This window comes from Lactuca serriola, chromosome 6 (assembly GCF_051521515.1).
Source record: "Lactuca serriola cultivar US96UC23 chromosome 6, Lser_US96UC23_V15, whole genome shotgun sequence".
In the NCBI taxonomy this organism is placed as follows: Eukaryota; Viridiplantae; Streptophyta; class Magnoliopsida; order Asterales; family Asteraceae; genus Lactuca; species Lactuca serriola.
This window is the reverse complement of record NC_136413.1, coordinates 52738642-52755496: the sequence shown is the minus strand read 5'-3', so window position 1 is coordinate 52755496 and position 16855 is coordinate 52738642. Positions and strand designations below refer to the sequence as shown.

The window sequence follows — 16855 nt, the reverse complement described above, 5'->3', positions numbered from 1 at the left end:
TAAGATAATTATGTCTTTCATTTTATAACAAAGATTTGTACAATCCTAGAAAAAAAAATCAATGAAAAGTCCATCTTTACACACACACAACACACAAATCCCAATTCCTAACCCGAAATACTAGAAACTACCATCTAATCCTCCCTCCCATTCCCATTCCCATTACACACAAATTTGAAATTACTCATACAAATTCCTTTCTTTCCCCAAAATTCCATTCCACCTCTGAGACTCAAACCCATCCCCCCCACTGGACCCCTCGGAATCCCCTTTCTTCAACTTGGCCACAAGAATCCACATATTGGCCAACTCATTTTCAAGATACGCTTCCCTCTGTTTGGATTCCTCAACCGTTCGTTGCAATTCCAGTTCCCTCTCATCCTTTTCAGACAGCACTGCTTCGTAATTCAATTCCCTTTCCCTACGCAACGCAAGCTCTCTTTTCAATTCCGCTTGTGTATTATTATTATTATTATTATTATTATGCACTTCTTTCTGTCTGAAATTATTGGTGATGTGATCTTTACGTCCATGTCCGTTCTTGGTGGACCCCATTGGTCTGCTGCGCTGGAGCGGGGAGTTCTTGTGTGACGCCAACTCGGCAGATAGTTTCTCGTTGTGGTTCATGAGTTTTGCAACTTCTTCTGATAGGGCTTTCAGTTCCACTGCTGCTGCTGAAGCTAAGCCTTTTGCGTATGAGCTGTCTTCTGCTAGTTTTTTGTTACGGCTTTCTAACTGCTCGTTTGACTCGGTCAACTCACTCACTTTGTGTTTTAGTTCTTCAATCTCAAGGGCCTGATTTTAGACAACAAATAAGGACCAAAACTGCAAACTGGTTTCTTTTGGGGACCAAAGATGTAAACTACTCTAAAAATAATGACAGACAATGTACAATAATTGAAGAATTTATATAAATATAACTATCATTGTTTATTAGTAATTAAGTAATTGATTTATGTACCAACATAAACCATTCTCAAACTTGCTTACTATTGAGCGACATTTTCCCTTCAACAGGTAAGGTAACAAGTTAATAGTTATCCGATTTCATAAAAATAAAAATGAAGTTTGAGAGGTTAAAACTCTTGAAAAATATTTGTGAACGTTAATTTTTTCTAATTAGTAAAAATTAAACAGTAAAATGGGAACAAACCTGAGCTTCACAAAGCAAAGTTGTTTTTTCATTTTTCTCGGGATTAATATCAGAAAGCTGTTCTTTCAAGGAATTAATTGTGTTTTGCAGTTCTTCACATTCATTAATCTGGAAAAATAAACAATATAAAAAATATAAGCAAGAAAAATCATTAATATTTAGGAAATATATTGACATTTGTTTCTTACCTTTTCACTGAGCTGCTCTTGAAGTACTCGATTATCCCCAGATTTGACCTGGAAAATGACATTGAAAAATAGGTTACCACTTACAAATTCATTAATTATATACATAGGGGTAAATGTGTCAATGTCTTCTTTCATAATGATAAGAGTAAGACAACAAACCTCAAGCTGAAAGGACTTCTCGTTTAGTTGTGCTTCTAGTTCTAGTTCAGAAACAGGCTGCATTTAAGAATTTCGGAATTACAAAATTAAATTAAAATATTATAAATAGAGGAAAGGAAAGAGAATAAGATATACATGTAATTTCAGACTTACTCGTGTTTTTTCAACTTCATCAACAGGATTAGCAATTTTGTCTTGGAGGAGTTTAATTTCATCATTTTTCAGTTCGATTTGTTCATTTAACCGGTTAATCTCCACCTGTCATATCATGTAATGTAATGATTTTAATAAGTATATAAATAAAACATTAATTGCATTTTTTTATAAAAAAAAAAAATGAGTTGTTACATTTATAAATTCCCTCTCGCTTGCAGCCTCAGGTGACAATCGCTTTAGAGCACTTAAATGGATTGCAATCTCCTCAGACAAAATCTTTTGCTGCTCTCTAAGGAGGTCAATTTGGTCAATTGTCTTTATGCTGATCTGTCAATCACATACAAAGATAGTTCTATAAAACTACATACTATTTGCTACAGGTAAACAACCTACTTCACTTTATTTGTTACATATTGCTATTATTGTTAAAGAAATGTAAGTATGTTGACATTAAGAAATTGAAGGGAAAAAAAATGCTTACTAGAGAACTTTCTTGTTGCAAAAAAGCATCCTCATTGTTAATTTCTTCATCTAATCGGGCCTCTGATGAGAATTCAGAATATCTGGTTTCAGTTTGCAAAGAGTGTGAATGTCTGGATTCAATAGGAAGATTATGAAGATGATTATCTGTTGGGGGAGTTGAAGGTGTACTCATGGACTTTGCACCACTTGATTTATCACTAGCCCCAGAAATACTGTCTCGTTTCTAATAAAAGAAAAAAAAATAATGATTTCAAAATTCAAACAAATAATAAAATAGAACAAGAGCAAGAGCAAGAGAAACCGACCCGTGGTTTCAACCAGTTAAGTAATCCAGGTTTTTTGGTCTTTTTCTCTTCTTTCAATGCATTTTCATTATTTTCCACACTTCCATCAAGCGAAACATATAACTCTGTGTCTTCATCTTCCAAAATTAAGTCACGTTTTCGATGCGGAAGATATGCCAGCTGGCAATTGAATGAAGTTAGATTTTAGAAAAACATAAACATGATGTTTGGCAATGTATATCTTATTTGTTAATTTTATGAAATAACATTCGTTTTGTTTATTTATCGATTTAATTTCATTTAGTTTGTTAATAGCATACAACAAATAAAAGGTTTGAATGACTCATTCCATTCGTTCAAGTCAAACAAACATGATAATGGAATATGGAATGTAATGATTGATTCCATTACATTGGTTATTTTTGTAATTCCATTCCATCGTTATGTATGACATTTAAGGAGGCTACAAATCAAGAAACTTGAGTTACTACCTCTTCTTCACCAAAGGAATGGCGTCTTCGTAAATTTGGGCGATGAGAAAATCTAGATGCAGGTGTTGACTTTGTGGAAACTAAGATTAATTTGGTCAATCTTTGTATTCGGCTTAACAAAGCAGCTTTAGCTTCTTCTTCTTGCTCCAATCTTGATTGCAACTTCATTTGACCATCTTCTAGCTTTACAAATTACAACACATCACACAATCACTACTTCACAAATGACAAATGATGTTCAAAATCAACACAAATATTTTAATAGAAACTAGAAAGTATACCTTTTGTTTAAGAAGAAAGATATCATCTCCTCCGGTATTATCCTTTATCTGAGGAATTACCACAATGCCACTCTTCAAATGTTCTAGCTCCTCCTTTAACAATCGAATTTCATTTTGGTATTTCTTTATGAGTGATTTCTCATCAATTATCTGCAAAATTAAAATAGTGTCACAAAATTACTTTGAAGCACCAAAGATTTAATTTAATGTGTAATGGCATACATACCTTATTTTGTGCTGTTTGAATTTCTATATGTTTTGCACGATGCGCGAATTTTAATGTATTATGTGTCTCCTCTGAATTGCTTGATGAGGGAGTAACAGTGCAAATAAGCTAAAAAAAAGGATGTAAATAAATATTATTATTTGTTCATAATCATATTTCATAATGTGGTTGATTTAAAACTTACAGATACTCTTCCATGTCCACTTAATGAAGATTGAAGGAGCCTAGTTAACTTTGAGTCCCTATATGGCACATGAGCTGATCTTGCATCTGTTAATTTTGATATAACCTGTGACAATTTGGAATTAATAAATGCTAAAAGAAATAGATAAATTTATTCATAATGGTACCTATTTATTTCCCTTTGTGACAATTAACATGACTAAAAGTAGATATTTGTTTGTAGAGCAAACTATTACACTGATAAAATAATGGCAATGATTGAGGCCTCACAGTTCCAAGGGTTAGCAGACTTTTATTTATATAAGATCCTTCTTTTCTACGAACACCTGTAGTCTCAGCTTTTGAGCTCTCAGAACCTGCTAAATCTATGAGGTTCTGCAATTTGAGATGAAATTAAAAAAACAAAAAAAGTCAACAAGTGAATAACTAACTATAAATTATTTAGGCTAATTCAGATGCATACCAATTGTGACAAGTTAACATCCCCACCATCACCATTTTCACCACAAGGGCTACTCTCTATTGTCTGTTGGAAGGTAAAAATATTAACAAAAGAAATTTAATTTTAACCCAAAAAAATGAATTATTTTTATCCAATCAGAAAGTTACCAATGTAAATATTGTGTGACTTCTGCTGCTGAGCAAATTAAAGTTTGTTGAACCAACATGTCTGTGCTCTGTGATAGCAAAAGATCACAAGAATGGAAGATCAATTAAATTCACTAAGTAAATAAATCATGTAAAAAAAATGTTAACTAATAATGGGTAAAAACTATTTCATAATATATAATCTATAAAATGATTAAATGTATTGAGTAAAACATAGAAAAGACAAACCTTCTCCTGCTGCAATGAGGGAAAGGGCATGAGCAGGAGATAACACAACTTCTTCCTTTATACCTTCAACAAAGGTTCCCTACAAAACCAATAATTATAGTGTAGTTTTATTTAGAATTGGTAAGATTTTCATAGATATAAAACATATGGTATTGAAGACCAAAAAAAAAGGTATTTTATATGGAATTATGAATAAAATAGGACAAATAACATATTAACATGTGATCTTGAATAATGATATACATAAAATACCTGATTATCCTCCCTTATTCTTAAATTTTGTCCTGCTGGATTCAACAAATCGTTAACAACCTGCAAAAAACATGAGATTTAAGATGACAATATCACATAAAAAATAAGACTCGTGCATCTGTAATAAATGGTCAAAACTAAAATGATAACAAAGGAATCAAGATAAATACATGAAGAAGCTATAAAGTGATTAACGATGGACAACTACAAGTAAAAACAGAAAGAAACAGCTATGGAAAGAGATAAAAAGATGAAAATTCTAAATGGTGTTAATCTTAGAGACATAGACATAATTATCAAATAAAAAAGCACCTGTGAAAAGATTGTTCAGAAACATACCTCGTTATAAATTTCCAAATATGAGACACGAAGGAGAAATTCACGACTAGGAGTCTGAAAATATATGAAGATTATCAGATTTTTTTCCTCTTGAAATAATATATTTTTGACATTTTGTATAAATGGTATCAAAAGTTTAGCTATATATATACCTCTTGAATTATACTGAAAGCATCTTTTACTGCCAATGGGATAATTCCTGGAGACCTCTGATCTCCCTGGCTTATGTGTATGACAAAAAATAATCAAAACAAATACATTTAAATGCAACAAAATTACAGCAACAAAACAAAGTGTACTTACATGCATAGTGTGAGTCTTCCCACTACTTGTAACACCATATGCAAAAATAGTCCCTGGTATTGAAGTAAGTCAAGATCATGTGTATAGAAAAAAGGGTAAAATACCTTTAACCTTTAAGGATTTATTAGAACAAATAAACTGCATGAGATTTATAAATAACATACCATTAACACCTTCCATAGCTCCACCAACAACATGATGAGCTGCAATATCATATACATGACGTGTTGTTGTGGTAGGCCCAAACACCCGATCTACATATAATAAAAGATGAGTTATGATGTTAATCAAGATATCCAAGGCTTAAATGTTATTTCTAATATCAAATATGCAGTTTGCATAGGAATCCTCTCTAAAAGAAAGATTGTAATGAGAAAGTGGGTGATTGTAGGACTAATGCAAAAGACATGGAATTTAGATCCTAAGTTTCGGTTGAGGATAAAAAACTCAGATGCTTAAAACATACCCAAACTGACAATAAAGTTTTCACAAACATGTTCATGTCCTTCAATGTGAGCTCAACCTTATAACATAAATGCATTATCAACTTTTTGAGCTTCAAATAAGCTTGCCTGACATTGACAAGTTGGGCATGTGTCCCAAGCTCTACACTAAAAGGCCTTAAGCTAGTGACACTAACAAGTAGAAGACACCAAAAAATATAAACTGGTCATTTGTATTTCAAACACAGAGACAATGACTACATATCACTTGTATTTGTTTTGAATTTGAATCTAGCAATATCTCAATCCAAGTCAGAGTAGCTCAGGTCACCTTATAGTCTTGTGTAAAGTTACACATGAAAGAAAGCAGTCAGCTCACTTCCCATTAACAGTTTCTAACTATAAATGAGACAGGAAGTTCCACAATAGCAACCAATCACTCAGGTACAGTGAATAAGGCTTATTAATGTCATTTTATAAAGCGCTCTCACAAAACTGGAAAAGTGGAAAGTTAAATTCAAGTTATGACTTTCTCAGGTTTGTACACAGAAAACCATGGAAGGTGCATTTGTCAGTTAACCTTGGAAAGTCAACCAAAAATAATCTAACTCCAAGCACAAATATATCCTTGGCAGTTATTAGATCCTAAGTTTCAGCTGATTTCAATAACACCAGAGTAGTGATTGGTAGCATGGAGCCGAGTTCTATGATATGAATTTGTCGTCGATTCTAGTTAGCTAATTGGAGATTACTCTTAAGTACGACTCCGAGATCCCAAATACTGCATAATGTACCATACCATATGCATAAGCTGTCGCCGGAGTATGCTCGTTCCTCACAATTGTTTCTCCGTCCGCATACCACGCAATCTCCTCCCCTTGCCGTATTTCCCTCGGACTATCCACAAAGAAAACAAAATCACTTATAATCCAAATTAACCACAACGTAATCAAATAATATAAAATTTGACCCAATTTGATCACCTGAGAGGCCGGAATCGAACAGTCACAGTGACATTCTCTTTCGATCTCTCTGAACTCAACGGCAAACTCTCCGAGTAACCATGCTGTAGCTTGCTTCTAGCTGATGAAGCTGGAGAACTCAGATTATCACCTAACGCTTCATGAAACTGTTTCGTAGACGAAGTCGTTGATGAAGACGGCGAATTCGCATACTTGGAAGTCGATTTCCGAGGTTTTATGCCACCTTGCCTCGACGCCATTGTAGAATCCAGCTTCTACTTAGTCTCCCAAAACGTTTAAACACAAAACATAATCCACTTTCTGAAGATTTTCTGTTAACCTTTTCAGTAAAACTCACTTTTATATAACGAATTAGGATCAAAGTGACAAAAAGTGGATGAAGAACATTATGATTTGAGAAAAATGGTGGGTGAGAATTGAGAAATGTGGGGCTATTAGGGTTTTTAGGTAAAATATTGGTACTTGCCTTGGAAGCGATGATCCTTCATGAGAGCCAATCTGTGTCCTCCGTACTTTTCAGACTCAGTTCAAGAGCACCAGAAATAAAATAATAAATACAAATGGTAGTTCAAGTTTGTTAATATATACTTTTTCATCATATCTAACAAAAGTTGATTATTAATTAAGTATTTAATATTTAATTTATATAACTGTTAATAAAACATATAAACAAATGTAATTAAATAAAAAACTAGTAAAGAGCAATAACGGTTTTTATTTTTACATATATTTTAATAAAAGTGATAATTATATGTAAAATATTTTAAATATCACTATATAGAATAAATTGGAGCAATTTTATTGATAAAAATGGATATTGGTGATATTAGATATTATATATATTTCTAAGTTATCAAATTAAATGTTAATTGTTATATGAAAGTAATTTAACTGTTTTGGTTATTGGTGTTTAAGTCTTTAATGGTGCAAGATTGTTATTGTGTAGAGACAAAATAATTATATTTGGCACACATATAAATGATGTCAACATATTTGGAAGGATAATGGTACTCAAATTTGTTATAAAAGTTGGGAAGATGCTAAAGATGGACCACCAACTAGTGTGGTTCCAAAACTAAGTGGTGGAGACAAATGACTTTTGACACTTGGATCCTTGCATCTTGTGTTAACTTTTAATTGGTCAATGACTCAATATTATGATCCCTTATGTTGCGATAAATTTTGACATAAAATTAACATATTTTGGTGTGTATATTTTTTTGGGTTTATAGTAAAATCCAATTGACATTTCATTTGGTAAATCTGAGTTTAACAAGTTAATCTATGGTCAACGGTAAATGACTCACTGATGAGGCATTTGGATGTCATTTTTTCGTAGATGGTCTAAACACCTCAAAATATATGAGAAGTTGATTGATCGTCGTATAAATTTTATCTATTTTTAAAAAGGTAAATTGCACCCTCTAAACGGCTCACATGAAATGTCAATAGTGTTCACCATTTTATATTTCGTAAGGTTAGAAAACACAACATTTGAAGACAACCTAACATCTAGGGGAAACGGTATGGATATACGCACAAACTCTTTTATATAATTGATTTTATTGTTCCTAAATCGGTTGCATTGATGCAATCGTTTAGGTTATGCATTCTTTCAAGACCTGAACCGAAGTTGTAACTTATATATTTGAGGTTGAAATTATTTTCATATTTGCATACCCCACTTATCTTAATCTTATATTGTAAAAATAAGCACTATTTGATGAAAATATTGATTAGATGCTACGTAGACGATGAAACTGAAAACTTTAAACAATGATCATCAATTCTTTAAGTTAGAAGACTAGTATATTTTTTTAAAAATTATAAGTAACCTATTTAGTGTGTAAAAATCAGATTACGTTGCCCATAAACTTGGCAATGGAGCTGGTTTGGAGTGCATCGACTTTGATCCAAACTTTTTTACCAAAATTCAATATCTGATTCAAACCCGCTCTGTAACATGTAGGGTTTTGAATAATCAAATATATACCCTCATCCACTGAATCAACAAATATCCAAACTCACCCCATAACTCATAAATTTTTTGAATAACCAAACACGTTTTATTTAATTCTTAAAATATAATATATTGAATAAAAAATGTCTATTATAACTTAATACGTATAACAATATTTCTTAAATAAAACAAATATCGATTTAGATAACGTATTAGAGTCCTCGATTGGAATTAAAAATCATTATTACAAAAACTTCTTATTGATTTTTGATTGTCGATTACAACGATAGAAAATAATGATTATAAGCTTTATTTCAATTGATAGATAATTTTATTGATTTATAAATGACATTGGAGATTCCTTAGTGAAATATAAATGGAATGAAACCATGATTCTTGGCAGAACACTAAAAGTCTAGATGTCGACTCCTCAAGCCCTAGGTAAACATAGTTTGACCTTTTTCCTTTAGACTTTCGATTGGAATTAAAAAAAAAACGATATACAATATAAAATATAAATATATAATTCGAAAATTTATACGAAACATATTATAAATGGAGCGGATCGGTAATGATTCATACCCGACCCTTTTAATAAAAGGATTAGCGGGTATGTGTCGTTAATAGGTAAACAAATCAAAATTTATGCTCCAAAGACTTGGATCGAATATGGTCAAAATCTGCTCCATTGTATCTAGTTGCCCATACTAATATTCAAAATCTGCTCCATTGTATCTAGTTGCCCATACTAATAAAAAAAAAAGATAAATTGTTTTTTTGCACAATTTATTCGTTTTATTACAAAATAAAATTGAAAATATAAAATTAACAAACTTTTTGGTGGAGAGTTTTACGATAGAAAATAAAGGAACATGGAAATTGTGTGGATAAATTTTCTCCGGGATTTCGAACTTTCTTTCTAAATTCGAAGAAATTGGAAAAAGAAGGCAAATATTTTGTAATATTTTAATTATCAAACTACTATCAATACAAAGTTACAAACTAATGTATTTTACAATATATATTATAAACGGAAAATAGTAAAAATTCTCTATACTATCGTAAAATTTTGATTTTGATATCGGATTTTTTTCCGTAATTATATCGTTATATTTACAATTTTGTTGCATATCAATCAAATGACTGATTCTACATGTTCCCCCGGTAACTATTTTTTTCAAATTGCAATAAAGTCACTATGTTTATCAAACTTGCAATTTTGATACTGTATTTTTCCTCAATTATGTCACTATATATTTACAATTTGTTGTAATATCAACCAAGCGACCGTTACCATCAATCTAGCATGTTACCAAATTGTAACATCAGATCTAAGTATGAATCAATTTTTATATATTAACTTTAATTTGGGTGGCTATGGTGTGGTGGAGCATCACCACGATGTGGCAGAATCTTTTGGACCGTAGGATTAAATGACACGCCACGATGTGGCCATAGGTGTCACGGCTTGGCAGATGTTTTTAGTGACAACCCTTAATTTTGGGTTTTGGACGCTATATAAAGAGCATTAAGACTAGGGTTTCGTGATCATGCAACCTCCATCACCCTCTCAAACCTAGAAACCCTAACCCTAGCCTCCATTGCAATTGTGAACTCATTCTTGGTGCTTTTTAGTGATCTTTAAAGAAGAAGGAATCCCTTGGTGTGATAGTTTACTTGGCAAACATCATCTACTTCAGCTAGCACATCTCTTGGACCTTGGTGAGTGTCTAAGATCCAACCTTTTTCTTGCTAGGTTGTTAGATCTCTTGATTTTATCCCTTTTCTTCATGTGTTGATGGATTTGAGTGATGAGATCTCATAAAGTTTGCAACTTTATGAACCTCCAGCTTAGAGTATTGGTGCCTTGGATCTGATTTATAAGTGAGCTTTGGTGTCATGCATGGAATCTTGGTCAATAACCCTTAGTTTTGACCTAATAAAAGTTCAGGACATGCATTGGACATGCATGTCTGAAAAGCATGGATTTTTATGATAGTTTTGGTACTAGAAACCCTTTTGGATTCGTGGGTCATGAGATCTTCAAGATTAAGTGCTTAATGATTAATCCATGATGTGTTTTCATCCCATTTTGGACCTAGGGTGAGATCTTTACCTCTTGGAAGGTCTTAAGGGATAAAGTTGAAACTTTATCCATTTAGACAATGGAATGTGTAACATCCCAAAATTCATGACCAAAAATTCCATTTTTGAATAAGTAATTATAAAAGTCAGTAGTCTAAAAACATTAATAGCGTCATAATCAAAATCAATATCCAAAACATGTTATAACAAAACAACATTTGAGTACAACTCCCAAAGATCTCATGTGCGGAAATCCTAATGTGATGTGCTGCGATCATGTCGACTCCTTTCCTTTTGAAGAAGAAGTATCTGAAACCAAAACTAAAAACCTTAAGCACAAAGCTTAGTGAGTTCCCCCATTATACCACATATTATACAACAAATACATTGCCAACAATATCTGGGTGTCGGCCTCCCATACGATCTATGTCAACTAGATACTGCCGAACATATCTGGGTGCTGGCCTCCCCTTCGGTCTATTTCAACCGGATATTGCCGAGCATATTGATAGTTTCATTTTATTTACTTCTTTTTTATAGTTTATTTTTGTTGGATTAGTGTCTAAGTCCATAACTATTTTGGTATGTACTTGACCCGATTATGAGCATGGTCCTTTTGGGTTGCCTTCACCATAGCAATATGTAGGATGATTTAAGGAGAGAAAGGTTTGAATATGATTTATTAATATATTATGAGAATAATATATTAAAGGAGAAATCATATTGTTTAATTAATATTAGTCAAGAATTAATTAAGAATTAATTTTATGGCTAAAAGAGATTAATTAAACTTAGGGGACTGAAGTTGTAATTATAAGATAATTATAATTGGACTATGGATCACCTAATAAAATATAGGTTGGATGAATTCTATGTGAAGCCCATTAGAAATCGTCCAAGGGATATGTTAAAGGAGTCCATGGGCTGCTTAGGGCTTAAGCAGCCAGATTAGGGTTTCCCAGTTGAAAACCCTAATAGCCTACATGTATATAAAGGGACCCTATGCCCCCAAAAACGTGGATATGAGTTCCTTTAGGGTTTCTAGACGTTTTGGGCAGCCTCCTCTCTTCTCCTATTCATCTAGTTGCTTAGTGGTGTTTGTGACTCCATTAGAGGTGCAACACTTGAGGCACTAAGCTTTCTGAAGCCAATCAAAGCAAGGAATTGATTGTTATTGCTATATAACAATCAAATGTAATTCTCTAAACCCTAATTCAGTTTATTATATGATAGATCTAGGGTTTATAGCTTTGGATATTCAATTTCATGTTCATTAGACAAACTAGATCCAAAAGCTATTAGGGTTTGCATGTACACCATAGGATTGATGTATTGCCCTCAAGTTTTGGAATTTAAAATTTGATTAAAAGTTTAATTTTGAAATGTTAAATTCTAAAACCCTAGTAATTTGAAAAGTTCAAATCACACCCTTATGGTTTTATTAATTAATTAAAGTGTGTAATTAAAAGAGATTTAATAAACCCATAAACTTTTGGTTTAATTAAATTAAAAGGTATAATTTACAAAGTTAAACCACCTAGTATTTTAAAAGTGTAAAATACACCCTATACTATATATAACATTAAAAGTCTAATATTATATATATGTATGAGTAAACAGTCAGTCTTACCGTTAGTAGGTCTCATTCACGAAGCTGGTCTATAAGGGGTGTTTAAGGAAATTGCCTGTAAAATGGCGATTGAATGGGTATCCACTCTTACCCACCGCATTCTTGACTACTGGAGGGTCGTTAGCCGAACGGGTAGGATAGGACAGAAACCTTCCATTATAAGTATAATGAAGTACACAAGTAACTAAATGCTTTTACGAATTCCCAAATCATAGTTACTTTAGGCAAAATGTGAAATTGTATGCTAATCCATGGAACTACACTTCGTACCCTTGTCAAACGTTAGTGGAGCGTGTGTGGTTAACCGGCACACTAATTTGGGGATGACATTGCTGGCGAAGGGTGGCTCGATGCTTATCATAGATCAATGGAGCGTGTGTGGCTAACCAGCACATTGATTAGGTGATAGTAGCATTGGGTGCACCACGTGATTCGTATGGTTATTCACACCTTGTTTGTGATCCTCGACATCCCAATCACAAATAGTAGGGCATAATCGAGATTAAATATGCCATTGAAAAGTTCAATGAATCTCAAAAGATCTAGGAGTTTCAATTCATTTAAAACTTAAACTTCCTTTTCATTTTTCATGGTAAATTGGTAAATCGTCATTTACCTACCTTCAAATATTCTGCAACTAGATTACGACATCCCTCTTCTAGGTTGTAGAATATTGTGTTGGATCCTAGCCTTAATAACTCATTTGGGTGTTTTATTAAGGACTCAATCAACTTAAATTGAATTTTCTCCCGTTTTGAAGATGTCTGAATCTTACAATGGTCTTCCCAAATCCTTTTGGAACAAGCTTTCCAAATGAAGATGACGTTCCGAGATATGATCAAGGAAATGAGAGTCATGCTTCACTTCCTCCACCTCCTCCAATTATTCTCCCTGACCCACAAGTTCAAAGGCTTGAAAAGTTCAAGCTCACTCAATCCTTTTTGGCAAGTAAACACGAAGATGGGAAACCTGTGTGTGCACACGTCTTAGAGATGAAGTCACACATTGATAGGTTAAGCATGATGGCTGTCGAGATTTCAAGTGAGTTGGCTGTTGATTGGGTTCTTCAATCACTTACTGAATCATATAGTGAGTTCGTTAGAGAGTATTATATGATGGATCAGGACATGACCCTCATTGATCTCACCTATTTGCTTATAGCTGCTGAACCATCAATGATTTGGCGTACTGGTCAAGCAAATTTGTCTGGTGAATCAAACTCCCAAACTTTAATGGACACTGGCAACATTGGAAGTCCAGAAAGAACTAAGTCTGTGATTGTCCGATGTGTTGTGCCAAAGGAGTCCATTTGCTTTTATTGCCAAGAGAAGGGGCATTGGAGACAAAGCTGCCCTAACTACCTGAGAGATCTAAGAGATGGGAGAGTCAAGACGTATAGCTCTGCTTCAGGTAAAATCCATTAATTAACTCTTTTAAGTTCCTATTCTAGATTATTAATACATGATGTGATAAGATTACATTTTGATGTTTTGTAGGATCGAAGAAAAGAGAGGAAGTTTAAGGGAAGAAGTGAGCTGAATCTAATCGTGAAGAAAGTGGATTTCGATTGCATTATTTGAAGATTGGATTTTTGAGCTACTACTTGGAGTTAGAATAGATTGTTAAGAAATATGTAATAAAATAGTTTTTAATTGAATTGCATTGTAAGGACAAATTTTTTCTGCAATAAAATGAATTTTGATTTTATCTTATTTATCTATCCTTGCAATGGCATGTATGAAAAATTGATGTTTGAAGGTTTCTATTATTAGCAATAATGGATTTGATTCTTGATTATGTTATTTGTGGAAATGTCGAGAATTTACCAAATAGGGAGAGTTTCTCATCGCCCAAGTTTCAATTGGACGGAAACTTGGAATCATACAACTTGGTTGCGTGATGAATAAAAACTTTCATATTTGGAAATTAGACTAATTCTTCGACAGAGTGTCAAGTGAAGGATTAGGAGATCGAGTACACTAGGTTGTGCGTTGATCAAGTCCACCACAAAGAGAGATGAGATATTCGTCATGATTTTCTAAAAGTTTAGTAAACATGATTATACTTATAAGATTAAGTGTAATTCTGAGTTGATTGAAAGAGTTTCAATGAATAGCAGAACGGATAAAGAAGAATCAAGTAGGCAGAAAGATAAAAGTTTCTCTATTCTAAGAAGAAGGGAGAGTACCTTTTATTGTGGTTTATGATAAGTCTTAATGATTAAGAACCATATCTCAATTGATCCTCTAAGTGAGTCTTAGTGCATTGTATATCTAAGAAGAGGAATCGAGAATTATGGAAATGGTTAAATCAATAAGTCGATCATACTTCATTCCAATATCAAGTCTTAAAGTTATACTCCAAGATTGTGAATTGAGTGACAAGTCTTAAGTAGGTTTATAACACTCATCAAATGTGGAATTTGGAAAAGTTTTCTTATTCTTGCACATTTGAAATTGGTGAGTTGTGCTGTCTTGGATAAGACAAAGACCAACTAGGACCAATTATGTGAAGTGTTTTGTCTTGATAAGAACTACACTAACTCTTGAATATTTGTTTTGTCTAGAAAAGTTTCATGACAAGAGAATCATATATGTCAAGAGGTCAGTGGGAGTTTTAATGATCTCGAAAAAGGTTTCAAGAACGAATCAAGAATAAACCTTATCGATCATCACTAGCACACGACTTGAGGTTTACAACCTATCATGTTGACATTATTTTGTTTTTGTGCCATTCCAATTGAGTTAATTATGCGTGTGAGTTCTATGAGTTATCATTTGAATGCATAAAGACAAAGTACCTTGATCAATGGAAAGTACATTGATATGTAAGGATGAGTTGCTAAACTACTTGGAAGACATGGTGGGCACTCGTGTTACCATAAGGCAAGAAATCAAGATTAAGAAAGTTCAGTCCATATGAGTTTGGATTTGTTGCCAACTTTGGTTTTGGCAAATTCACATGGATAAGAACTCATACACCATAAAATCTAAGTGTCATAAGATTCCCTCCTTCATGAAAATGACTGTGAGTAAATGCTTTCACTAAGAGAGATTTTAAGAAGATAGCAATTATGAAAATTGTATTCTCAAATTCGATTATGGTTATGGCATCCCTTTCCATAGTTTGAATTGTGAGATTTGACAATTGGTTTGAACATTTGGAACTTAGTAACATAAGTTCTGAATTGTTTAAACACACATATAAGCTATCTAAGGCAAAGGTGTATAAGTTTAAGAAGCTTAGATAAAGGCTTATCGAAGCATTTGGTATTAGAAATATGAATTTCAGAAATTCAATAGGCATTGTTTTTTGGAAGTTCAGTTGTTTTATGAATACATGTCAAAGCTAGTGGGAGCATAAGTGTTATGCTTATATGATAATAATCATCATGATAGTGGGAGCATAAGTGTTATGCTTGTATGATTATTATGGCAAGTATTGCAGATTAGCAATATTAATTATAGAAAAACAAAGATTCAATTTGCAAGGTTGCATGGGTTGAAAAGTTGTTTTGCTATAATTAAGGGAGAGAATATTATACTTCGTTTCAAAATCTAAAGCTTAGATTGAGACATTTTAATAAATTTAGTCAAAGGATACATAGTGTGTTCTCAAATTTTGATTATGATTACGGAATCCCTCTTCATAGTTCGAATTGTGAGAGCGTGACACATAAAATATTATGGCAGAAGATTGATAAAGTATCATATCTTTATGTAAGACATTATGCATCGTGCCCCATACGCTTCGGGTATAGGATCGATTGCAAATGATATAATATTTGACCATTCTAAAATTTTCCAAATGTCTAGCGCATTAAGAGGGAAAAAGGATTAGAATCGGTTTTGACTAAAATAATTAAACAACTATCGAAGGACGATCCAAAGTTCGTTGAGGATTGGTCGCTTGTGAGTAGTTGGAAGTATGGTATTGGATGGACCGTATCGACATTATTATGAATAGATAAGATTATATTAAGAATGAGTTGTCATATGGAAAATATGGAAATGTTTCCATATTGGGAGTTGGATATTGAGAGTTATTGTCTAGATTAGAAACTTCTATGCAAGAAGGATGTTCAAAGGAATGTACTTTGAATGTGAGACTTCACGTCTATGGAATTGTCTTGTAACAATTTCTAAGAGATTACTTTGTAATTTCATTAGCCAAGTCTTGGTAACTTTTGTGCTATGACTTTACGAAAGGATCGTTGCATAGAATGTTAGAATCTAGCATATTCTAATAGTAGCAAAAAACCTTGTGTTCTTACACAAATGATAAGGATTGGAAATTGTGAAATGGGCATCATTGGAAAAGTTTTTCAATTGATCTATTTCACAAAGCATGGACCATAGGAAACAAAGTGTGCATGCTTGGAGCATGGGACAATTGTTTTTATTCAAGTAATGAGTTAAT

At 32.9% G+C, this 16855-nt stretch overlaps 1 protein-coding gene across 2 annotated transcripts; it reads right to left on the bottom strand.

Moving 5' to 3' along the window:
* LOC145058360 (P-loop containing nucleoside triphosphate hydrolases superfamily protein) lies at positions 1 to 7309 on the bottom strand. Of its 2 annotated transcripts, XM_079006279.1 has the most exons (24): positions 7228 to 7287; positions 6762 to 7080; positions 6578 to 6675; positions 5500 to 5589; positions 5336 to 5388; positions 5185 to 5250; positions 5033 to 5086; positions 4694 to 4753; positions 4442 to 4520; positions 4214 to 4281; positions 4068 to 4130; positions 3875 to 3979; positions 3606 to 3710; positions 3422 to 3529; positions 3196 to 3345; positions 2915 to 3097; positions 2445 to 2603; positions 2138 to 2362; positions 1849 to 1983; positions 1654 to 1758; positions 1501 to 1557; positions 1342 to 1389; positions 1154 to 1261; positions 1 to 795 (listed from the first exon to the last, which is right to left on the bottom strand). In XM_079006279.1, exons 2-24 carry the CDS (start codon positions 6998 to 7000, stop codon positions 181 to 183), a joined length of 2973 nt encoding a protein of 990 aa, XP_078862405.1. In that variant the 5' UTR covers positions 7001 to 7080; positions 7228 to 7287; the 3' UTR covers positions 1 to 180. The 2 variants fall into 2 exon arrangements, with proteins under 2 accessions (XP_078862405.1, XP_078862404.1); XM_079006278.1 differs by having other exon boundaries at positions 6762 to 7309.
* Between the last annotated feature and the right edge of the window lie 9546 nt (positions 7310 to 16855).

What these genes read in the sequence shown, in the direction of transcription:
- LOC145058360 (XM_079006278.1), bottom strand. Translation starts at nt 7,000, where the DNA reads ATGGCGTCGAGGCAAGGTGGCATAAAACCTCGGAAATCGACTTCCAAG. An exon ending in GTCTGCTAACCCTTGGAACT is followed by an intron (nt 3,711 to 3,874) that starts GTGAGGCCTCAA and finishes AAATTGTCACAG; the next exon opens with GTTATATCAAAATTAACAGA. An exon ending in TGCAACAAGAAAGTTCTCTA is followed by an intron (nt 1,984 to 2,137) that starts GTAAGCATTTTT and finishes TGTGATTGACAG; the next exon opens with ATCAGCATAAAGACAATTGA.